General features: G+C 41.2%; 1 protein-coding gene across 1 annotated transcript in view; it reads left to right on the forward strand.

The window, feature by feature from the left end:
- Positions 1 to 15,334, forward strand: part of LAMC1 (laminin subunit gamma 1) — a 119,943-nt gene extending 104,609 nt beyond the window's left edge. Inside the window, exons 20-28 of the mRNA XM_043924425.1 lie at positions 166 to 245; positions 2,072 to 2,209; positions 2,710 to 2,854; positions 4,546 to 4,695; positions 4,965 to 5,079; positions 6,042 to 6,241; positions 7,470 to 7,628; positions 10,236 to 10,335; positions 12,301 to 15,334. Coding sequence (XP_043780360.1) covers positions 166 to 245; positions 2,072 to 2,209; positions 2,710 to 2,854; positions 4,546 to 4,695; positions 4,965 to 5,079; positions 6,042 to 6,241; positions 7,470 to 7,628; positions 10,236 to 10,335; positions 12,301 to 12,557 — 1,344 coding nt within the window. The 3' untranslated portion in view covers positions 12,558 to 15,334. The remainder of the gene's footprint in view (positions 1 to 165; positions 246 to 2,071; positions 2,210 to 2,709; positions 2,855 to 4,545; positions 4,696 to 4,964; positions 5,080 to 6,041; positions 6,242 to 7,469; positions 7,629 to 10,235; positions 10,336 to 12,300) is intronic.
- Positions 15,335 to 25,753: the final 10,419 nt, after the last annotated feature.

Below are 25,753 nucleotides of genomic sequence, written 5' to 3' on the forward strand. Positions count from 1 at the left end.
AAATTATAATCTGTAGTCAAGGATGCTGGTATTAACTGAAGATCTCTTAAATAAAGAGGCATTCTTTCTCTAAATAATACTGATAAAAATTTAATTTTGGCACTTGTTTATTAATATAAATAATCCCCTCCTTTGAGATCAGTGCTTTGTTTACTTCCTCTTCAGTCAATCACTCAGCCAGAGTCTACAGGGGACCCCAACAACATGACCCTTTTGGCAGAAGAGGCACGGAAGCTTGCTGAACGGTAACCTCCAGATCCCTTTTTAATGATTAAGTTATGACTTATGTTATGGCATGTACATGTTCCATCCTACACCCACAGACACTTCCCACATAATTACTTCTGCAAAGTTTACTCTTTTCTGAAATGTTATGTACTGTACTCTGAAAAGAACTACATGTACTCTTTTGTTCCCTTCACTTTGATATTAGAATATTTATTTTGAATATTAGAATATGATGGTTTAGGGGGAAATTGTATCTACATATCTAAGGAAAATTTAGATTTTTAATTTTGAAACCTTAATCTTTAATAGATAAGCTCAGAACTTACCTGCTTTTTTAAGGTTATTGATTTAAAAAAATTTTATTTACTTTTGGTTGCACTGGGTGTTTGTTGCTGCATGTGTTCTTTTCTCTAGTTGCAGTGAGTGGAGGCCGCTCCTTGTTGCAGTGTGGGATTTCTCGTTGTGGTGGCTTCTCTTGTTGCGGAGCACAGGCTCTAGGGCACGCAGACTCAGTGGTTGTGGCTTGTGAGCTTAGTTGTTCTGCAGCATGTGGGATCCTCCCAGACCAGGAATTGAACCCATGTCCCCCTGCATTGGCAGGCGGATTCTTAACCACTGGACCACCACTGAAGTCACTTGTCATTGTTGTTGTTGTTGTTTTTAATTTTGAAATTTTTAACAAAAATGTTTTCAGTAGAAAACATTTAATAACCCATAGTACACATGAAAATTAGCCAAACAGATCATTTCACTCCTGATTAAAAGTAAGGCAATTTCTTAAGAAAACTTTAAATTGTAGAAGACATTAAGTTAAAGCATTTAGAAAAAAATAAAATTGCTAAAATGTAGTCCTTGTGAGGGCAGGCGTTTTTGTGTGCTTTATTCATTGCTGAAGTCCCAGTGCTTGAAATAATGTCTGACATATAATAAGTACTCAATAAATGTTTATAAATGCATTGCAGAACAGTAGACCTCATGGGTCTAGGGTGCTTAAGTAAAACCTGATAGAATTTTAGCCTCAATATCTGAGCAACTGCATTGGCTTCTTGCTTTAACATATCTGCTCTCTTTCTGTTCTTTGTAAATGTGAGTGTGTGAACTGCTGTAATTTAGTTCATAGAACATTCATGGTTTCAGAGCTGGATTTTCTGATTAAAACAAGACAGCTGAAAACATTAGAGAAAGCTCCCAAGAAAAATTAGGTCTTAGAGATAAATTAATTGTGGTGTACTTCTTGCATGAAATTTGAAGGAAAGTTTATCAGATCAAAAAGAATGGCCAGGTATTGCAGTGTGACAATGTAATATGAAATTTTAGAGCTTGAAAAAAAACCTTAGCAGTTACTCAGCAGTCCCAATTGATGTGTTCTTTGCCATTTGGCATTGAATTGCTCTTCCTAGGTTGCATGTGAGAAATCTAAATAGTCAAAGGGGTTTTAAGATTAGGTAGTAACGGAACCAGAGTAGCCATTAAAGATGAGGTCTGAGATTTGTGTTTATGACTAGAGAAATGAGTTCTTGCCAGCATACATAGCTTCATGTATAAATATTTTTAAAAAATTAAAATTAAAAGTTATTTTTAAGAAGTAAAAGCATTTGTCCCTATATATTTTATATCATTAATCTTCCTGGGAAGTGTCATTTTCTCAGATTATAGAATGCTTATTTATAAACTCAGCCCCACTGAAATGATAAAATTCCAAATGTATAAGACTTTTCAATATTTGTGGAACTCTGCCCGCGGTAGTATATATATATAATAAGGTAAGCTTTACCTGAACTCTGCTTCTTTCCCTATTAAAAGGTTCTGTTTCATGACTTGTTTTTCCTGTTATGTTATATAGCCATAAACAAGAAGCTGATGACATTGTACGAGTAGCGAAAACAGCCAATGATACCTCAGCTGAAGCATACAGTCTGCTTTTGAGGACCCTAGCAGGAGAAAATCAAACAGCACTTGAGATTGAAGAGCTTAATAGAAAGTGAGTATAATTTAAATTGTTCTTGTAAGTGGCACCAGTTCAATGAAGAATTAAATGCTGGTGAATTCAGGCCAGACATTCATGCAGTAAGGTATCTTTTATTAATCATACTTTTGAAATGATGCAGTAATTAGAGCAAAGGATCTAGAGCCACAGAGATTTTATTTGATCCAATTGCTATATCAGCAGAGAATGGTAAAGACTAGCCATGATACTTAAAATTCTGCATAAATGAGAAGAGAAAAAATATCACAGAATAAGCTATGTATATTTAAAAGGTGTCTGAAATAAGAAAACGTATGGTATATGATATGCTATAAAGTGATGAGGTAAAACAGAAATGTAAGCTGTATTGGTATTAAATAATAGCATTTTAATATAACATTTCTTTGAAGTTTTGAAAATACTGTCACAGTGATTTAAACTAGAATGAATCTGGTGAGCATTAAGATGCTAAAAGGAATGTAGGTTTTCATTAGGTCACGTCTTTTGCTCTTTAGGTATGAACAAGCAAAGAACATCTCCCAGGATCTGGAGAAGCAAGCTGCCCGTGTACACGAGGAGGCCAAGAAGGCTGGTGATAAAGCGGTGGAGATCTATGCCAGTGTAGCCCTGCTCACTCCTGTGGACTCAGAAGCACTGGAGGTAGTGGGCTGACAGCCTGCCTGCACAGACCTGCCGCCCCCACCCTCGCCACACCAAACGCACACCCGCACGCCCCCTCAGTCTGGGGGGAGCACACTTCTGACTGCCCCTCAGCTGTCATCAGGCCCTATTGAGTTGGCCCAAAGGTCCATTTGGGTTTTTCCGTAAGATCTTATGGTATTGGCCCACCCAATACCTCCTCTGACCTCCCGTTGACTCACTGGTAAAGTCAGAGTTCTAGGTTAGATATGTTAATACACCCTGACCCTCACCCCATATAAGGAACAAGCTCACCCCTTTCAGTGAACGAGTGAGCAAGGTAGTCTGTTACTTGTTCTCTGCTGCAGCAAGGGGCCCCAATAAAGCCTTGCCTGAAAAAACAGAACTTATTGAGGTAAAATAATCCTGTGAGTATAAACATTAAATAGAAAAGACTCCTTTAGTGATATGAATAATCACTCCTAAATTCAAATTATATTTGACACCTAGATCGTTGCTCCCAGGCACTATCTGCTTTTGAACAAGAAAGAAATAATAGTGATTTAAATGAAAGAACTGTGAGGATGCTTTGGGGCAGGCAAAATATTTGGCGATTGATGGTATTTTATTTCACCTGTACTCTAATCATGAATCCTCATACCAGATTCTATATAAATGGTATATTTTTTACATTAAACTTGAAATATGTTAAGTTTCCATTCTTATGTCTGAGGTCTTGACTTTGTTTTTATCATAATGTTTTAAATCTCTTCAGACATGTACATACTGTTGTCATTGTTGTTCAGTTGCTCAGCCTTGTCCGACTGTTTGCAACCCCATGGACTGCAGCACGCCAGGGTTCCCTGTCCATCACCGTCTCCCGGAGCTTGCTCAAACTCATGTCCATTGATTTGGTGATGCCATCTAACCATCTCATCCTCTGTCATCCCCTTCTCCTACTGCTTTCAGTCTTTCCCAGCATCAGGGTCTTTTCTGATGAATTGGCTCTTCGCATCAGGTGACCAAAGTATTGGAGCTTCAGCTTCATCATCAGTCCTTCCAATGAATATTCAGGATTGATTTTCTTTAGGATTAACTGTTTTAATCTCCTTGCAGTCCAAGGGACTCTCAAGAGTCTTCTCCAGCACCACAGTTCAAAAACATCAATTCTTTGGCTCTCAGCCGCCTTTATGGTCCAATTTTCACATCCCTACATGACTACTGAAGAAACCATAGCTTTGACTATATGGACCTTTGTTGGCAAAGTAATGTCTCTGCTTTTTAATATGCTGTCTAGGTTTGTACATACTTATGATTTCATATATATGGAATTTGACAATAGGCAAAACTAATCTATGATGATTTAAAAAACAGACCAGCGACAGCCACATTGTTGGAGAGGTGGGTGGGGAAATGGACTGGAAAGAGACACACGGGCATGTCCTGGGCGGAAATACTGTGTATCTTGATTGGGGTTTGGTTACACAGGTGAATATATTTGTCAAAACTCATTAAACTAAGTACTGTGCATTTCACTGTGTATAGGTAGGATATACCTTCTTTTTTTTTTCTCTTAAAAAAGTCCATAAAATCTTGCCCTGTGCTATTCTTTTCAAAACTATCTACTAAGTATTACAGAATTACTGAGGCTATCTTTTGGGCAGTTTAGGTTGTTTTTTCATAACATATGTGATCTTACTTGCTTTTCATAGAATGAGGCAAATAAAATCAAGAAGGAAGCTGAAGATCTGGACCGTCTGATTGACCAGAAGTTGAAAGATTACGAGGACCTCAGAGAGGACATGAGAGGCAAAGAGTTTGAAGTAAAGAACCTTCTGGAGAAAGGAAAGACTGAACAGCAGGTTGGTTTGCTTTGCAGATTGCTTCATTTCGTGAGGCAGAAATTGAAATTGTCTGACTGTAAGCTGTGTCTGAGCCATCACCACAAATCGCAGAAGCAACAAAATACACCAAGAAGAAATCAGAGGAGGGTGCTATGCCAATGCCCTGGCCTAACCTGCTGAATGCTGGCTGGTGTCAGAGTGGGGTGGCCTGGAGGTGCCTGGTCTGTTAGGGGAGAGAAGGGCTTTACCTGGGAGGCTTTGTCCTCTGACCTGCCATGTGTTTGCAGACTGCCGACCAACTCCTCGCCCGAGCTGATGCTGCCAAGGCTCTTGCGGAAGAAGCTGCCGAAAAGGGACGAAACACCTTACAAGAAGCCAATGACATTCTCAACAACCTGAAAGGTATGAGATGGTGAGGTCACAGAGTAAATGTCCTCTGTTAGGCTGGTTTTCTTTCTTTTGTAAAAGATTTTTACTGTGAGATTTTCTGACCACATACAGTATGAGAGATAATAGTATAATAAATCCTGTATACCTGTCATTCAGATTGAACAGTTAAGATTTTTACTGCACTTACTTTATCCCCCAACACCTTCCCTACCTTTTTTATGTCAAGTATTTCAAAGAAAAATCCCAGAGCTCATGTCATTTTACCCATGGTATGAAAACCAAAAAAAAAAGTATATTTCTTATAACCAAGATACACCTATTTATCTGCTTAGTATTGGTAAATTGAGAGTATCTTTAATTTTCTCTGCCAATTGCATCTCAGTCTTTGTTTTCTTTCTTTACCCAAGATAAAAAACAACTCAGTTCATTGTATAGCCTTGAACTTGCCTCTGATAAATATAAGTTCTGTAAATACAGAAGCTTTACAGGATAATGGTTGAATGTATGGGCTCTGTGTCAGTGGGTTTGAGTTAGAATCCCTGATCTACCTCTTACTCTTCCTGTGAATCCTTGAAAAAATGATCTACCTTTTCAGTCCTCAGTTTTCTAATGTATACCAATGATGCAGTTACAAAAATTCATGAAGCTCTCAACTCAGTACCTTACACATAGCAAACACAGAATCAGCTGCATCTTTCAACATTGGTTGAGGTGGAGGTGATAGCATCCTCGGTTCTGCATGAAAATAAATGCTTCAAGTGAGAATTTGCCTTGCAGAAGCAGGTGTTCATTCCCAAGAATCTTCCATATAGAGCTGTGAGCTTTGTTCTCCTAAGATTTCAGTCCATGTTGTTTTCATTCTTTTCCCCTGACTTCCACTATTCATAAAACAAAGTCTTGTGACAGCTCCCTGAAAGTTTCCCTTTTGGCTTGTTGAGAGTTTAGTTCAAATGCATTCCTTGAACCTGTTTTAGATTTTGATAGGCGAGTGAATGATAATAAGACGGCTGCAGAGGAGGCCCTAAGGAGAATCCCTGCCATCAACCGGACCATAATTGAAGCCAATGAAAAGACTAGGGAAGCTCAGCAGGCGCTGGGCAATGCTGCCGCAGATGCCACCGAGGCCAGGAACAAGGCCCACGAGGCGGAGAGGATCGCCAGCGCTGTCCAGAAGGTGTGCATGCCCCTCCTGTCCGAAACCAGGCCTTTGCTCACATGTTATCTATTCTCTAGTTGTTTTCCAGGTTCTTTCCAGACAGCCCCCCCACCCCGACCCCTGCCACCGAAAGGTCTTACACATTTTTTCCTTGACTCAAGTAAAGTTACATTACTCCATCTTTGTCATTCCTTTTTCCCTTTTTCCTTTTTTAAACCAAGCATTAGAGCAGGTAACCACGGTGATTAGAGGGGAGAGTTATTGAAGGGGTCTCTTGGGACTTGTTGGCGGTCCAGTGGTTAAGACTCCATGCTTCCAGCACAGGGGGTGCAGGTTCAGTCCCTGGTCAGGAAACTAGATCCCACATGCTGTGTGATCCAACCAAAGAGAGAACGGGTCCTTTACTCTCAAATCTCTTCTATGTCTCAGTGGCAGGGTCTGAGTTGTGAGGAAGGGGGTGGCTTCAGGGACCCATAGAGTCCCCTCCCGCAAAAAAATCAGACTCTTTCTAAATAAACACAGTTCCCTGCCATGGATAGTTTATTTTTTTCTGTCTTATATAGAGTGTCAAGTCTATACAGTTTTTCACGCCCCCCTTTCAAACAAACATATTGCCATATCTAAGCCCCACCTATTCAGAATTTTTATAGCTGCCCATACCAGGATTCTTTCTATGCATCTTAATAACTTCTTTAGGCTGGCTTTCTCCTACTTAAAGATCAGTTTGTTTCATTTAAAGGAGAGATTGGAGCTGATTGTAAACTTATATGTGTTTGAAAATCACACACATTTTTAGTTTATTTAGAGCAGATATATTTCGGGATTGTGGACTTTTTATACATTATAATGAACTGCCAGCTAGAATAAGACTAGCTTTGAATAGAAAATTATCCATGTGAAAGAGTCTAATCAGTGTGATGCGGTGGAAAGTACACACCAGTTAAATGTTGCAGTGATGTGACCCCAACTAAAAATGGCAACAATAGAACAGGAATTTTTATTAACTGGATTAAATAAAAGGATACAAATAGCAGTGCTTTGTAAAATGTTATTATGTTAGGTGGTAATGTTATTTTTTTCATTACTGTTATTTGTAGCCCAAATAAATGACAACATAATTCAACTTACAGTACAAGTTATAGGGCAAATTATTGCCCTGTTGTTTCTGGATCCTAGTTTTGAGTGGCAGAATACTTTAGAGAAAGGAAAACATTTTTTCATCAGCAATTGTTTATTTTGTGTCTAGAACGCTACCAGCACCAAGGCAGAAGCTGAAAGGACTTTTGCAGAAGTTACAGATCTGGATAATGAGGTGAATAATATGTTGAAACAACTACAGGAAGCAGAAAAAGAGCTGAAGAAAAAACAAGAGGATGCTGACCAGGACATGATGATGGCAGGGATGGTAAGTGATTTTGGAATTTTTGGAAACGAGTAGAAAGTGAAGGGTGTTTAGTGATGAAAGGTTCCTGACTTGTTGAGGAGCCTCTCTCCTGTTGACTTCTGTTTTCAATTGTGTTTCCTGGTCAAGAATTGGGTTAGTAACTTACATAGAAGACAAAGAATTTGGATCTTCTGCCAGATGGTTGCACAAGAGTTCCTTCCCAAAGCTATTCTCAATTAAAAGCAAAACCTTGTTTTACACATTTGAGGTTTTAGGACATTTGAAAGTATGTATTTATATTTTTGAATGGGTAATTCATAAATGGGATATAGTCAGAAAGGGGAAAAAAAGGAATGCAATGAAAGTTAATTTCCTTCCTCCTCTTAGTCTCCTAGCAACTTGCCTTTAGCAAAGACCAGTTTCTTGGACAGTTTTGAAGATGACACAGCATACCAAACTTACATCCAATTTAATTTTTCATTTATTGTGATGATGTGTATACATAACTCTGTTTGTAACAAAATTGACTTGTGAATGCCTGGTCCCCCAAAGGACTGGGGTCCATTTTTCTGTTTTATGCAATATTTTGCTTTTGAAATACTAGTGGAGTCACAATGGAAATAATTTCTTTCCAGTTCAATCTGATTATAATCACAGTAATGACAGACATTAACTCCTTTGTGTGGGCTTCCCTCATAGCTCAGCTGGTAAAGAATCTGCCTGCAGTGCAGAGACCCCAGGTCAATTCCTGGGTCGGGAAGATCCGCTGGAGAAGGGATAGACTACCCACTCCAGTATTCTTGGGCTTCCCTGGTGGCTCAGCTGGTAAAGAATCCGCCTGCAATGTGGGAGACCTGAGTTCAATCCCTGGGTTGGGAAGATCCCCTGGAGAAGGGAAAGGTTACACACTCCAGACTTTATAGTCTATGAGGTCACAAAGAGTCGGACCTGACTGAGCGACTGTATAAATAATCATGGTAGATCATTTTCACCTTGGAATAGAAAGAACTACGAAGTTTGTTAATTTAGTGAAGAAGTCCTTAGGGAAGTGATAACAGAAGTATCCCTCTGCAAATACCTTATTTTATTATGCGTTTTTTGATTTTTGTTTTGGATTATCTGAATTTTCTATAGCAAGGCATGTCTCAAGTGAAAATTCCCACATAGTAAAAATGTGTGTTTTTCATATGTGCTGAGATTCTCTGGATTTTCTTTTTTTTTAATGCAGTCATAGAAACATGAGATTTAGAGCTTGTTGAAAGAAGGGAAAAGATATATATTCTCTATATCTTCATACCCTCAAAGAAGAAAAAAGATTTATCTTTTATTCCTTTTGGCAAATAATTTATAAGGAGCACAGGGCACCCTCATATGTACTATTCCATTTATAATTAAATAGCCTGAAAGGCCAGAATTGCATCAGTATTGTTGGAGTCTGTAACCTATTTTTTAAAGGAAAAGGGTGAAAGCTCACAGTTATTCCTAGAAGAGGGGGCTGCAGACAGCGGGATAAATGCCATCACTTGCAGTCCAGGGGCCAGCATCTCTGCTAGGATATTTGCAGACTGCCTGGGAAGACGCAGTGGTAGTGGCTGTGATTTGAACAGAGATTAATCGTTTATTTGTGAAGGTTTTTTCCTCTTGCTTTCTTTTTCTTTTTAAAATTTTCACGTTGTTTCTCTACCCAAAAGTTTTGTATTTCTGTTGACCCAGAAAAAACTAGGAAAAACAGTTCTGTGGTGGGAAGCTCAAAGTTACTGGTGTATATCCTGACCAGATTTATTTGTGAGAGCATCTGTTTTCTGATCCTTAGACACTTCCTCTTCCATTGCCATTTCCTGTGACTCATGCAGAGGCATATTTGTTCAGGTTTCATGGAATTTTCCCAAATAGATTTACCTTTGGTTGATTTTTTAAAATGTAAATTGTATTGTCTCAGTTTGTATGTGTATGTATGTGTGTGATTACAGGGAGAGAGGGAATTTTAGAAGAATATCACATAATTATGAAAATTTCCTGAGAATAGGCTATTTCTGATAATCAAGTCTTGGAGGACATGTTTTAGTTCTAATATGTATTAATAGTTTTTTTATTCATCCTTAAAAAGTAATTTGTAGGGACTTTCTTGGTGGTCCAGTGGTCAAGACTCCATGCTTCCACTTCAGGGGTCATGGGTTCAGTCCCTGGTTGGGGATCTATTCCACATGCTACATGATGTGGCCGAAAAATAAATAAGTAAATTTAGTTAAATTTTTAAAAAAGGAGAAGCAGAGAACCAAAAAAATATTTTTTAAGTAACTTGTTTCTGCTTGATGGGTTTTATTTTGAATACACCTTCATGTATTCTTGAGTAAGAAAATGAGAAAAGGAAATAATAACATTGATCTTTGAAATACAAATACAGTGTAGGCATACGACTGCCTCTTTATGACTATCATGTGAATTAAAAATAGCAACATCCTCAACATGAAGATATGACCCCAAAAATCCCTACAGTGAGAGTATTATAGTTTCATGAGTTAAAAGAAGGGAAACCATCTGAAAATTGAATTTGTTGGCTCATTGGGAAGAGATATTTCAAGAAGATGAAAATGTATCACTTATTATTTATCCTTTTTTGGTGTACAGGCTTCACAGGCTGCTCAAGAAGCCGAGATCAATGCTAGAAAAGCCAAAAACTCTGTTACCAGCCTCCTCAATCTTATTAATGACCTCCTGGAGCAGCTTGGTAAGTAACTGTGGTCATTGTAGGCAGTCTCTGAATTCTTGGTACTGTTCTTGGGATCCGAGATAGCTGACTCAGAAGTAGATATTACAGTGCAAAGATTGTATAAACTGAATCATGACTTTTAAGTTGTATTAATTCAATATGTACTTACTAGGTCCTCCCATGGAATCTGACCTCAGTATTGGAATCTGACCATGATCCGAGGACTTAATAAAATTCTAAAGGTTTGCTGCCAGCTAGCATGGCTTTTATGGTCAAGATTTATAATATAGTTGAGCAGTGATTATTCTTAGCTCATCCTGCTGGCAGAATGTCTTCAAAGAGTTTGACGTGAAGGATTTCAGTGATAGAATAAAAGAGCACTTTAAAGAATAATCTGATGAACTGATGGTTTTTATGCAAAATGAGAGAAAAGGCTTTTGTTTTGAAGGAAACATAAGCACATTGAAATTTTCCTTTAATCCAGTTTGATAGGGAGCAGGCCGCATTATAGGATAGAGGTACTTTTGTCACCAGTCTGCATCATAAAGCTGTAATTTCTCTAACCAGCCGGCTTGCCAGGTAGCACTAGCAGTAAAGAATCCGCCTGCCAGGTAGCAGACCCGGGTTCGATCCCTGGATTGGGAAGATCCGCTGGAGGGGAGGGCATGGCAGCCCACTCCAGTATTCTTGCTTGGCGGAGGAGCCTGGCAGGCTACAGTCCACAGGATTGCAGAGTCGGACACGACTGAAGCGACTTAGCACGCACACGATACTCTTAACTAGCACAGCTGGGCAGCAAGGCATCCTGTTTTAACATGCTAGTCTCTGAAGTTTGGTTTTGGTCTGTGTTTTGTTTTGTGGGGTGTGTGTGTAATATTTTTATCCATCTTAATTTTGAAGAATAATAAATTATGTGCCAGCAGATGGATTTTAAAATGAAAGTAAGCTAGAAGAGGTAGCTTTTGTGGCAGAAAAGGTTGGCTTTTAAAGTTAGTCAGACTTGGGTTGGAATCGTTGCTTTGTTGCCTGTAAGCCGTGCAAATTTGGGCAAATTACTTAACATCTGAGAATCATTGATGTCAAATGGTCTTGTGAGAATTTAATCAAGTACAGTATACATAAAGTACCGCAGCTGGCTGTCTGCTTTCGTTTATATAGAAATAGTTCCTAAAAAAAAAAGAATTCCTTTCAAAGGGACCTCTTTTTTTGTGCTAATTTTAAAGCAAAGCTTTGCTAAAATTATTTCAGCCTTTCAACCCTGGCCATTCTCCACAGGAGGGTTTCTATAATAGAGTCTAACTCCAGGAGCAGGGTAACACTCCCCCAAAGCAACCCAGTCTCCCTGGTATCAAAGAGCTGAGGGCTTAGAGTTCTAGCTTAAAGATTTTTATGTTTTTTAAAGGGCACCAAAAAGACAAAAAGATTACATATATAAACTTGAAAAAGAAAAAGGGATTAAACATTACTAGATGACCTTCAAACCACAAGTAAGGCGTAAGGTCTAGGACATAGTAGCAATATATTCAGAAAACATTTCACAGAAACCATATTCTGAGAAAAAAAATCCAGCCCCAACATTCATTATATGTTCTGACCCGTCCCTGCTGGGTTAGGTCAGTGTTTGTACTTGGTTTGCATTGTTAGTGCCCCCTCCCTTTTTTAATTGACTTTTACCGGAGTATAGTTGTTTTCCAATGTTGTGTTAGTGTCTGCTCCACAGCACAATGAATCAGCCATACATGTACATACATCCCCGCCCTTCTGGACTTCCTTCCCATTGAGGTCACCGCAGTGCGTTAAGTAGAGTTCTCTCTGCTGTCCAGTATGTTCTCATTAGTTAGGTGTCTAGTTCTCAGGCCACTTTTGTATAATGGCAGCTGCTGGTCTTCCTTTATAAAAGGGCTGGTGGGTTTGGGCGGGGGGCAGTACCTGTGGAGTGATGTCACAATTCGTACTGAATGCGTCTCCCTTCTGACTCTGTAGGGCAGCTGGACACAGTGGACCTGAACAAGTTAAATGAGATTGAAGGCACCCTGAACAAAGCCAAAGAGGAAATGAAGGTCAGTGATCTAGACAGGAAGGTGTCCAACCTGGAGAACGAAGCCAGGAAGCAGGAGGCTGCCATCATGGACTATAACCGAGACATCGAGGAGATCCTAAAGGACATCCGCAACCTGGAAGACATCAAGAAGACCTTACCCTCCGGCTGCTTCAACACCCCGTCCATTGAGAAGCCCTAGCATCTTCCTGTAGGGAGCCACTGTGAGGCCACAGAGTGCCTTCACACAACGATTACATTTTTCAGACCCCTGCCCCCCACTCTCTGCTGCTCTCCACCACTGTCCTATTGAACCAGGAAAAGTCACAAAGTTTTAAAGAGAAGCAAATTAAACATCGTGAATCAGGAACAAAGGGTTCTATCTAATAAAGTCTCTCTTCCACTTAACGGCACTCCCTCAGACCCACCTGTCCCTTCCGAGTCGCATAAGGACGTGGCATCCTGCGTTGCCGTGCAGTGGCTTAAACACTTCGTGGGAACCATTGTATGCCAGGGCTGAGCAAGTAGCCCTCCCTTTCTCACTGATGCCAGCAGAACCTCCTCAGTCTCAGTACTCTTGTTTTTATGAAGGAAAAGTTTGGCTACTAACAGTAGCATTGTGATGGCCAGTATATCCAGTCTATAGGCAAAGAAAATGCATCTACATCTCCTGCCCCTCCTCCTTTTAAGCAAAAAGGAGATACACCTCCTGTGCCAAAGGTATTGGTCATTCAGAATGTCGAGAGCCATCATCAGTTGTTTTAGCTATTTGAGTTTAGGACACTGAGCCATCCACGGGTAAGGATGCAATGATTTATGACAGTCTCCAGGAGAATATGAGACTGCAGAAGTAGGCCGAACATTTTCTCAGATGTTAATAATTGACTAGGAAGATAAACTTTTTTCAGATCTTTGGGCAGCTGATACTTTAAATCTGCAACGGGCAGCTTGCACTCACCAACAGACGCCTTCTATTCCTATAAGTGGAATTATACAGAAGAAATAGGGATATGATAACCACTAAAGTTTTTTTTTTTTTCAAAATCAAACTAATTCTTAGAGCTTTTTTTTTTTAGTATATTAGTTTTGGAACTAGTGTTGTTACCTGGCAGAGGATGGTGGTTGGTCCTTAAGATCTTGACAAACAAAGCAAAAGCCTCCTTGTCCTAGTCTTTTCTAGCAAAGGGATAGAACTTAGATGTGACTTGCATTGTCAGGATCCCACGTATCCATTTTTCTTCCATTGGGGAGAGATGAAATATTAGACCCTTTTTTTCAGTTTCAGTTTTCTTCTGATGTTCCCATCACGTAGAATCCCTCAGAACACATTGTTTGCCAAATCCTGGTGGCAGATACTTGCACTCAGTATTTCATGCAGCTGCCAACACCGTCTAGTTCCTGCACTTTGTGATCTACACCACCTCTAGACCTTCCCTCCAAGTGGAGACGGAAGGCCCTTACGTGGAGTTTCCTAATGGGCTTCTCAGCTTCTGATCCTCAGCTCTGTGATTTTCTTCCAAGATCACAGCGTGACGATTCTCTGCCACAAACCCCTTCCTCCTCCTGCCAGCCCGCCTTCAAGATTCATATATAGCCTTTAACACTATGCAACTTTGTACTTTGCGTAGCGGGGGAAAGAAACTATTATCTGACACACTGGTGCTATTAATTATTTCAAATTTATATTTTTGTGTGAATGTTTTTTTTTGTTTGTTTATCATGATTTTAGAGTAAGAAGTTTATGTAAATATCCTTGTCCTGTTTCTGGAATGACACTGTCCGTTCACTTCTTCACTTCATTTTTCCTCTTCACCGGCACAGTGCGTCCTGTATACCTCCTTCTCTTCCATCTGCCGTTCTTTGGATTGGATTTGCTCCCCATTGGTCTGCCCTTTGCCTTGTGTTTGCAGCGTGTCTATTCTCTGACATTCACATCCACCTGCTTTCCTCCAGACACAGCCACGAGAAAGAGGTACCTGGAACCCTCTTCCACTGCAGTCCTGGTGGTCCTCAACCACAGCACAGTTTTCTTAACGCCTGCCCCAGAGCAGGAACACCAGGTTGACAGGGAATGCTGGAATTGGGAAAACGTGCTGAAGGACATCTTCACCCTCAGTGTGAGCCTAGCCAGGGATGAGCTGGAAATATCCTTTCTGGCAGTTGTTTTTGGACTGGATGGATTATTTTGATAGAGAGGTGCATAATTACTGAGCACTTGTAAGGCACCAGGGATCGTGCTATGGACAGGTAGAGTGGGAGAGGTGGTCTGTCCTCATTCTTCTCCTTTCCGTCTCCTCCTTGCATCCCAGAGTTGACTTAGCAGTTTCTTGACCTGGCATCACTCTATTCCTCCTCTCAGGCCTCTTCTCCCATCACAGGAGGCATGACTCTTTCTTGCCAAGTGTTCACATCAGTGTTTCCTAGCTAGTTCCTCTTGTTATGTGGTCACATCCCAGTAGATGTTTTGGTCAAGGTTGCAGGAAAAGGACTGAAGATAGACTGCGAAGGTGGTTCTCCCACCTAGCCTGTGGGTCAGATTCATTACAGTAAGTCTTAGGCCACAGTGAAATTGGGGAGATTGGTTGGTTCTTTTCTCCTTTTCCATCTATGTGGTATATTTTTAAACAGAATTTTATTTTTTAAATAAAAGTTCTTTATAAGAGGATACCTTCATTACACTCCTGCAATATAGCCATTATTGTATAGTTCCAGTTATCTGTATTATATGTAATGAAACTGACAGGGTGGCTGCTGCAGAATGCGGGGTGTCGCAGGGAACATACACAGCTGTTCCCTGGAAGTTTCCCTTTTAATTCCAACTGTGGCCCTTTTCCATGTGCCTTCACTTGAGCTGTTTGCCTTAACCTCTACGGTCTTGCTCTCCAGGGTGGTAAAAAAAAAATGCAACACTTGGCATTTTTTATGTTAAAAAGAACAGTATTTTATTTATAATAAAATCTGAATATTTGTAACCCTTTATACTTGGTGTGGCTTGAGTGTGGTACTGGGGATGTAAGAAGGGGAAGCTTCTCATAACATATTTTTTGGACGATTTTCCTGAGAACACTCCAGTGTGGGTGAGTATATCACCTGCCAGTGCAGGAGATGCAAGAGATAAGAGTTCGATCCCTGAGTTGGAAAGATCCCCTGGAGGAGGAAATGGCAACCTGCTCCAGAATTCTTCCCTGGAAAAGTCCATGGACAAGAAGAGCCTGTCAGGCTACCGTCTATGGAGCCTCAAAGAGTCGGACATGACTGAACACACACACACCCCCCCAATAGTGTAATACACATACATATTTTCTTAGATTGGGATACTCTGGTGTGGTGCAGAGGCTGGCAGACTTTTTCGGTAAAGCTCCAAATGGTGAATGTTCTACGCTTTGCAGGCCTCACGGTGTCCATTACAGCTGCTCTGTTGTTGCACCTGGAAGGAAGCCGGGGACAGTCTGTAAACAAGCGCATGGAGCCGTGGTCCCGGATAACTGTTTACAGAAACAGGCCTGGGCCTGCAGGCTGGAGCTTACCCGACCCCCTGGTGTCATCTCAGTACTTGATTAAGTACTTGATTGATGACTATCGAGGACTATTTTCAAATTATTTGGGCTTCCTGAATTAGCAGACGTATGTAAAGAGTTGTCTTTCCACCTTTCAAATACGCACATCTTCAGCTAAAGGTACACTCCAGACGATGAGAAACGCTGTCAAACATAAGGGAAGAAAGAGTGAGTAAGGTGCTGGACCAGCAGGCCATCACAAGGGTTGATGCAGCTGGAGTAACTGAAGACCAGGTGAAGAAGCGTGGAACCACAGAGACAGCGGGAAGCTTTGCTGTGCTCTTCGGCTCTTGTGACCCTGAGGCCCTGTGGACGGCATGCCGCCTTCCCAGTCATTTGTTGCTGTTTAGTCACTTAAGTCATGTCTGACTCTTTGAGACCCATGGACTGTAGCCCATCAGGCTCCTCTGTCCATGGGGTTCTCCAGGCAAGAATGCTGGAGTGGGTCACTATGCCCTCCTCCAGGAGATGTTCCTGACCCCGGGATCGAACCTGAGTCTCCTGTGGCTCCTGCATTGCAGGCGGATTTCCCAGTCATATGGATCATTAAAACTGATAACCTGTGAAGGAGAACCTGTACTCTTCTCTTTAGACTTCTTCAGAGAGAGCTTTAGAGGGCACTAGTTACTAGCTTTCTTACATACCCTGTTCTTAACCCGTTTGTATGGATATGATTAAGATGCAGACAGACTTCGGTAGTTGTTAGGTCAGAGTGATTAGAGGGATTTTTTTTTTTTTGGCTGTGCTGGGTCTTCACTGCTGCATGGGCTTTGCTCTAGTTACAGAGCCCGGGGGTGACTCTAGCTGCAGCGTGTGGGCGGGCTTCTCGTCTTGGTGGCTTGTTGCAGGGCTTGGGCTCTGTGGCGTGCAGGCCTCAGTAGTTGCGGCACGTGGGCTCCGCAGTCTCCGTTCCCACACTCTAGGGCACAGGTTCCGTAGTTGGAGCACACGCTTCCCGGACCAGGGGTCCAACCTGTGTCTCCTGCGTGGGCAGGTGGGTTCTTCACCTCTGAGCCACCAGGGAAGCCTTGAGTGGGATTTTAAAAATGTGTTCTTACTCCTCTTGTTATTTCAGAGTCAGCAGTTTCTCCAAAGTTGGTATCAGCATAATCTGATTCAGTGAAAGTGAAAGTCGCTCAGTCATGTCTGATTCTGCGACCCCGTGGGCTATGCAGTCCATGGAATTCTCCAGGCCAGAATATTGGAGTGGGTAGCTGTTCCCTTCTCCAGGAGATCTTCCCAACCCAGGGATTGAACCCAGGTCTCCCGCATTGCAGGAGGATTCTTTACCAGCTGAGCCACAAGGGAAGTCCAATAATATTGGAGTGGGTAGCCTATCCCTTCTCCAGTGGATATTCCCAACCCAGGAATCAAACCGGGGTCTACCTTGCAGGTGGATTCTTTACCAGCTGAACTATCAGGGAAGCCAATCTGATTCAAAATATCCCGAAAGTTTTATGTCTTCAGTAAGCATTCTAGCCCCTTAATAAATCTAAACTCACCAGCTCCACTTCCATTAAGCTCAAAATAGAGTGAATGTCCAGAGAAGACAGGACTCCCAGTGCCTGGGAGAGTCATGAAGTACAGTAGTAAGTCAGGTGGTCCCTTCCACCTAAGGCGAGCAAGTTTCCACCCAAGGAAAGATCAAATCCCTTCAGGTCAAGCATTTATGGGAACAGAAATGAGACAGCTGTAAATGGCAGGTATTTTGCCTGTTAACACTAAGGAGTTTTAGCTAAAAGTTGATAGTTGGAGTGAAAAGTAAGGATTTTCCATAAGGAAACTCTCAGAGTCTCCAGTTGGTCAGGAGTCAACAACCAGAGTGTCTTCTGTTTGTATGGTGTCTCCTAGAATAAATGTAACAGCTCTATGTAGATAAATGAAATTCTAAATAAAAAACGTACATTTAAGAAGGGGAAATATTTATCCAAAGACCAAAGGAAAGCTGAAAGAAAAGTAACCTCAACATTTTGAGTCTTGTTGTAAGACCTCCATGTCTTTGTTTTAACTTTTCTCTGCCCAGAATGTTCTTTCTTTCCCCTCCCCAGTACAGGAAAGACTAAGGTCAAGGTGTTACCCCATCTGTTGAAACAGGACAGGCTTCCCTTGTGTCCACCACCCCCCTTGACCTAGTACTGGCTCCTGGTATGGCCCTCGGGCATGTGTTTATTAATCAGGGGTGTCTCACCCACCTTCCCCTCCCCGCTCTCTCCTAAGAGGGTCTTGGTTATTCACCTTCACATCCTCAGAGGTAGGAGGTGGACAATAGTCACACTTGTTGTTGGACAGGTGCGATCAAATCAACCTTTCTCGTCCTGCTCTCCCACTGGTCACTTTTTCCCTGCTGTGAGCAGAGAGGGAGATTTATGGATACTCTCTTTCTCTTTCCATCATCTCTCTCTCTCTTTGCCCCTTCCCCATCCAGTAGCCTCCTACTCCCTCAACACCCCTACCTAAAGGTGGATTTGCAGAAAAATAACAGAAACCACTGTTTCACCAGATGGCACAGCACAGATCACTCTGGGCTAGATAGTCTGCAAGCAGCTGGTGTGATCTGGTCCACAAGGCCTGGGCCTCTGCGTTCCCAGCCTCACTCTGGTCATTCCCAATGCCATGGATGTGTGTCTTTGAGTTTACCCACAGGCCCTTCTGTAGATATCTCTAGTCCTGGCCCAAGTTATAATGTTGATTTTTTTCTTTTTCTGTAACTCCTGGGGATGGTCCCAGTAAATTTCAACTGACTGGTTGGTGTTTTATTGTTTTGTAATATAGGCCACAGAGGGACTGCTTATGATAAGTTCAGTATAGTTTGTATTTATTTCTATAAAAAGTTGAGCTTCAGGCCCTTGATCAAATCAGAATGTAACCCTCTATTACAGCATTGTTCCTGTGAATTTGTCCATGTCAGTGGAAGTGGTTCTCTGTGAAAAGCCCCTGGTCATACCTTTGAGGGTCCCCCTTTCACACACCTATGATCCTTTCCCACCATGACTAGTAACAGAAGGAGAAGAGAGAGTCAGAGGATAAATGGCTGGATGGCATCACCGATGCAATGGATGTGAACTTGGGCAAACTCCGGGAGATGGTGAGAGATAGGGAGGCCTGGCCTGCTGCAGTCCATGGGATCGCAAAGAATTGGATATGACTGGGTGGCCGAACAGCAACAAATAACAGAAAATTCTACTTGAGCCTCAGACTGAGACTTTTGGGGCCCATGAACATGGTGTCTGCTCTAACACCAAGATCATCTGTCATCTTGGTAACTAAAGGCAATCATCGTCAAATTTTGTGCCGTGGCAGCTCGTGTTCACAATTTCTAGTGTGGTTTCATGCTCAATATTCAGTCCCTGGTTTCTAGGATGTGAATGAGCCTGATTTTCTGAATTTCTGTTCACTGATCCCACTCGCTTCTCATGAGCATGGTTTCCAAGCTGAGATTAGTGCAGAGTAAGCACAAGTCCAGCCGAGAGCAGAAATGTCTGGAGAAGGTGTGCCGTCCTGATGTGGATTACACGTTCTTGGGCTGCTGAGCCAGCGTCCAAGATAAAGTCTCGGGAGAAACAGCTGTGATTTGGGTGATTACATGTTTAGCATGGTCAGAGAAGTTTGTGTTACAACTTGCTGATCCCTCTTGGCTCAGACAGTCTGTTCTCTGTGATGTCTCGGTTGGGCTGATACAGAGGCACAGACCTGGCCAGAGAGATGAGTTTTTGCTATGAAGATTTCAGACAGGCTGTCTGCCCTCTTTAGGTGTCTGAGGGCTCAGGCAAGACTAGTTCTATCAAACTAACTCACATTGCATACCATGTTTTAAAGGGCACTTTCATAATTGATTTCCTTCATTTGCCCCTCATGTGATGAGGGTCTCCATTTGACCACTGAAAAAATCCATGGTTTGCTGCCGCATCACCCTAGCCACTGTGTTAGCTATTGCCTCGTTTTCTCTCATAATTTTGACCCATTTTCCTTTTAAGAGCCTCTATTATATACAGGCATTTTATTTTATTTTATTTTATTTTTATTTATTTATTTTTTTTAGGGAACGCCAGTATTTATTTATTTATTTATTTTTATTAGTTGGAGGCTAATTACTTCACAACATTTCAGTGGGTTTTGTCATCATTTTATTAAAAGCTTCCTTAGATCCCTTTTTTGGAGCAATCAAGGCAGGATTTAAATAAATATATGAGTTGCACAATATTAAGGAACCAGTCAGTGGCAGAATAAATACTTGGAACTTGATTGTCCTCAAGCAACCTGGGCCTTACTTACTTTGCAGCTCACACTTCTCTGCTCTTGGCTTTTCCCTCCCTTTCTTTCCCCTACAGAGGCTCAGGGATATATATGTATGTATCATGAGTCACCTAATTTTACCCTCCCCTACCTTCCTAATGTTATTAATAACATCTGATATAACCACGCTACACTTATCAAAGCTAAAAAATTAATATTGGACGAATACTATAAATAGAATAGTCTTGTCTACTTTCAAATACCTTTTGAAGACTCCATTTTTAAAGTAATGCTGAATTTTAAGACAGAGAATGAAAATACTCAATGATATCCAGGCTCTAGGGCAACAGGAGTGATAAGTCCAAAATAATGGATTTTACCTTGATAATATACTCAAGACTGCCCAATACATAATCTATTCATAGTTAATGGCAAATAAGTCATTAAGCAACTTGCTAAAATGACCCTAATGTTTCAAAAGAGATTTTTAAAATATGCATCAGAATGAAAATATTATTCATAATATGACACGAATTTAAGTATTAATTAAAATAAGGAAATTTACTCATAAAAACTACACTAAAAATTTTTGCCCTTATTACAGAATTTTGGACTTAGAGAAAAACTTTCAAATGCTCTTTATTCAGATTCCACCAATGTTAATTTATTACATCTGCTTTTTCACTGCTCTCACTCTTGCTCTCTGTGGAAAGAGGGAGAAAAAGAGAAAGAACTCTTTCAAGTTGCAGATGTGATATCCCTTTACCCATAAATACTTCAATGTGTATTTCCTAAAGACAGGAAACTTTCTTACATGAGGACAGTACAATTGTCCAAATCAGGAAATTCCCACTGATGCGATGCTGTTAGCTAATCTACAGCCCTATACAGACTGCTCCATTGTGGTAGGCAGAACAACGGCTGCCCTAAAGATGTCCAGGTCCTAATCCCTAGACCCTAGGACTGGGTACAGTTACACAAGCAAAGTGGAATTAAGGTTTCTCATGTAATTAGGTTGTGAATCAGCTGATTGTGAAATTGAGAGATATTCCTGGATTATCTGGTTGGGCCAATGTGATCATAAGGATTCTTATAATTGAAAGAGGGAAGGCAGGAAGGGGGGTCAGAGTGATGCAATGTGAAAAGGCCATCACTGCCAGCTTGAAGATAGAGGAGGTAACAGGAGTCAGGGTAGGAGGGTGGCCTCTAGAAACTCAAAAAGTCAAGGGAATATTTCTCCTTAAAGAATCTGCCTGCCAAAGCAGGAGACACAGGAGATGTGGGTTCGATCCCTGGGTTGGGATGATCCCCTGGAGAAGGAGACGGCAACCCACTGCAGTATGCTTGCCTGGAATATTTCATGAACAGAGGAGTCTGGCGAACCATGAGGTTGCAAAGAGTCAGACACAACTCAGCGTGTGAGTGTACATGCACGCACACACACACACATTTCTCCCCTACAGCCTCCAGAAGGGGACAAAGCCCAGCTGATGCCTTGATTTTAGCCCAGGGAGACCCCCATCAGACTTCTACAGAACTATGAAATAAGAAATTTGTGTTGCTTTAAGTTACTAAGTTTGGAGTAACTAATTACAGAGTCACACAAAACGAATACACTATTTGTCTCAGTAACGTCCTTTATAGAAAAAGAAAATCTGAAATCATGTGTTCAGTTGTCACATCTCTTGCATATTCTTTAATCTGGAACAAATCTGAGTCTTTTTTTACATTTTGTGACCTTGATACATTTTGTAGACTGTTCCTCAGTTTGGTCTGTCAGATGTTTTCTTTTGATTGGATTCAGGTTGTGCACCTCTGGCAAGGAGATCATAGAAGTAATGCTGAGTTTTTTTTTTTAGGAGGGACCTAAGTAATTACTGGGCTTCCCTGGTGGCTTAGAGGTTAAAGCATCTGCCTGCAATGCGGGAGATCTGGGTTCGATCCCTCAGTCGGGAAGATCCCCTGGAGAAGGAAATGGCAACCCTGGCAATATTAACTTTGATGTTTTTTATTTATTTATATTTTTAAATCAGAGGATGATTGCTTTACAATATTGTATTGGCTTCTGCTGTATATCAACACAAATCAGCCATAGGTATAAACGTTGATGTTTGATTGGGCTAGTACCCTCTAGGTCTCTCCACTATAAAGTTGCGCTGTTAACCTTGTATTGATAATTACCAAGTATCTCACAAGGAGACACTTTGAGACTATGTAAATATTCTGTTACTTCTTATACATTTACCCAGTGATGTTGGCTGCCAAGTGGAGATTTTCTAATTCCATTATTCTTTCTATATTTATTGGTTGGCATTAATATTGTGAGGTAGAGCGTGTCCATCTCTTCCGCTTGTCTAATACTGTATCTATTTGTTGCTGTTCTGTAGTCATGCTCAGTCGTCTCCAGCTCTCTTGCAACACCCTGGACTATAACCTGCCAGGCTCGTCTGTCTATGGGATTTCCCGGGCAAGCATGCTGGAATGATAGTAGTCATTTCCTTCTCCAAGCCGTCTTCCTGACCCAGGAATCAAACCTACTTCTCCTGCGTTGCAGGCAGATTCTTTACTGCTGAGCCACCAGGGAACCCCATCTGTATCTCTATTCATATATATTTCTATTACTTTATTTTTTTGGTCACATGTTACTGCTTGCAGAATCTTAATTTCTCAACCAGGGATTGAACTTAGGCCATGGCAGTGAAAGCACTGTGTCCTAACCACTGTACCGCTAGGGAATTTCTGATTTCTATTACTTTGGATTTCTGGATTCCTATTTCATTTAACATTTTGTTCTTGATATTTATTTTGACCTTAAATGTCCCTTACTTAGCCAATGGGGGTACTTGAAAGCTGGCCTCTTACTTTCTGACGCATCCTCGTCATTCTTTGAGCATTGCCTTAACTTTTGGCACATCAAGACATTACAGGCTCACCTGTACTTTCCCTGTCCTGATCCTAAACCAGCCACTTCTCCAAGGAGCAAAATTAGATTTTTGTTAATTCTCAAAATGCCAATAGCCAACAACGATAACAAAAATAGGTTGCTCACTTGAAAATGGTGCTGAATTTTAAGCAAATTGTTCATGAGGCTACTTGGCTTTAGGATACATGGTCTGTTCTCTCTCTGTAGGTGATTGCCTATTTTATGCATTATCGACAGTATTTTTGGAATACTCATTGCTCGCATAGCCTACCTAGTACTGGTATTCATGGGTTTTATCATGTGACAAAAGCAATTATCGCTACTTTGGGAAATATATTTAAGTCAAGGAGGCAGCAAAAAGCAAAGCATAAACAATATAAGCAAAAATAGAGGAAGATCTATTTCTATAAAGTAGGAATATGTGAGGAATGTGGGCCGATGCTTAGGAACATTATATATGTGTGTTTGTGTGTCTGTGTGTGATCAATGAATGCTCAGGACCATTTATTATGGGAAGTCTTTGAAGGACAAATACTGTTTATGTGAAAAGGTGTGTAGTTTTTAGCTGTGTTGGAGTGAATACAATCCGGAAAATGAGCTTGGGAACACTGACTCAAATATGAAAATGCAGGGACAACAAAGTCTATGATGTGTAGCTGCATAGTTGAGTTTTCTGCCCGTCCATTCCTCTCTGTGTCTTGGAGATGTTTGGGAACCCCACTCTGGTCTCTAATTCCAAGGAAAGCTCATACTATGTGCTCATTTTCCATGTTCCAGTTTTTAATCGATTATCGTTGGCTACTCCCATGTGTGATGCTATCATTTCATAAGACCAACAACAACATGGCAAACTATTTGGTTATTTCAAACTCTCGCCTATTATTGGAGGCTCTAAAGAAGTGCCTAGGGACTTCCCAGTGGTCCAGTGGTTAAGAATCCACCTTGCAATGTAGGAGACTCAAGTTTGATCCCTGGTCTGGGAACTAAGATCCCACATGCTGTGGAGCGACTAAGCCCCCAGCCACAACTAGAGAACCTGTGCGCTACAACAAAGGATCCCGCATGATACAACAAAGATCCCACGTGCTGCAACTCGGTCCCAACACAGCCAGATAATTTTTTTTCTAGAGTGCCTTGTCATTCATCAGGGCCCCAACTAGAAAGACTTTGCCATGTTGAGATCAAAAAGGGTAGATATCAAACCGTTAGTAGTCTATTGATGTCTTACTAGATTCTAAGAAAAGGCCGGCAAAAACTGCTATGGGCTTAATCATGCTCTTCTGTTGAGTGTAATGAGGGTTAAAGAAGGAATATGATGATGTCTGTACTCACGTAGAATTATGGACTGCGACTGTCTCCTAGAGCAATGGTTCTCACAGTGAGGCCCTGGGACCAGCAATATCTACTTTGCCTGGTAGCTTCTTAGGAAAGCACATCCTCTGACTCTACCCCAGACCTACTGAATCAGAAACCCAGGGGTCGAGGGGTGGGGGATAGTCTGTGTTTTAAGCCCCTTCTAGGGGATTCTGGTGCTGTCTAGAGCATCAGAGAGTGCTTTGCACTGTTCTCACAGTTTTCCCCCTTGTGTTAACCCTTCTTCCTGGTATATCCTGAGTGTCTGTCTGCGTGTTAGAGCCAACCAAGCATCACCTTGACTTTCAGCTCCCCTTGCTAGAAAAAAGGCTGTAATTGGGGAGGGAGATGTTCAGAATAAGCCTCTGCTAATTACAATGTTAGAGACAATGTTAGCTCTTTTCTGTGCTTCTTAAAACTACTGAGAAACTCTAAGTTCTTTATAGTAATGCTGAACTGGTTGGTTAATCAAAATTTTTCTCCCACAGAGTACAAAGGCCTTCTTAAAAAGTAGGCAGAGACTGATGTATCCATTTTTAAAATCCTTTAATATAAGAATTTATCTCACAATTGATTCTCCACTTTTCGTAAGATCTTCTAGTCATTTCCATCCACTAGGTGTGAATAGGCCAAAAGATTACAGACTAGACTTTTTATGATTCATCATTACCATCAAATACCATGAATGTGGTGAGCTTGTTCTGAATGAGTCTGCAAGTTATAAAACAAACAGAGCCAAGTCATTTAACATGAGTGATGCATTTGAAATTTGATAACCAAAAAATACATGTAAAGGCATCAAAAGAAGCTCAATGTAAAGCTCAGGCCCTGCTGAGTGGCCACAGTTCATGGACTGTTTAGCTGTGTACTCTTGCTAAGCCTCTCACCCTGCCAGTGTTTACTACAAATGGAGGCAACACAACGTTACAGAGTCATTCACCTAGTGGGTAAGTATATGACACTATACAAATTCAGGATAATCAGGTAGGCTACATTTTTGTGGGACCTGAAGTGTGTGCAATTTGGGACCTTCTTATATCTATTAATATATACATTTATATATTTACATATTATATACATATGTGTGTGTGTGTTAGTCATTAACTTGTGTCTGACTCTTTACAACCCCATTGTAGCCCACCAGGCTTCTCTGTCCATGGAATTCTCCAGGCAAGAATACTGAAGTGGGGTGCCATTTCCTTCTCCAGGGAATCTTCCTGACCCAGGGATTGAACCCACATCTCCCGCATTGCAGGCAGATTCTCTACCATCCGAGCCACTAGGGAAGCCCATACACACACACACACACACACACACACACACACATATATA

This window comes from Cervus elaphus, chromosome 14 (assembly GCF_910594005.1).
Source record: "Cervus elaphus chromosome 14, mCerEla1.1, whole genome shotgun sequence".
NCBI classification, from domain to species: Eukaryota; Metazoa; Chordata; class Mammalia; order Artiodactyla; family Cervidae; genus Cervus; species Cervus elaphus.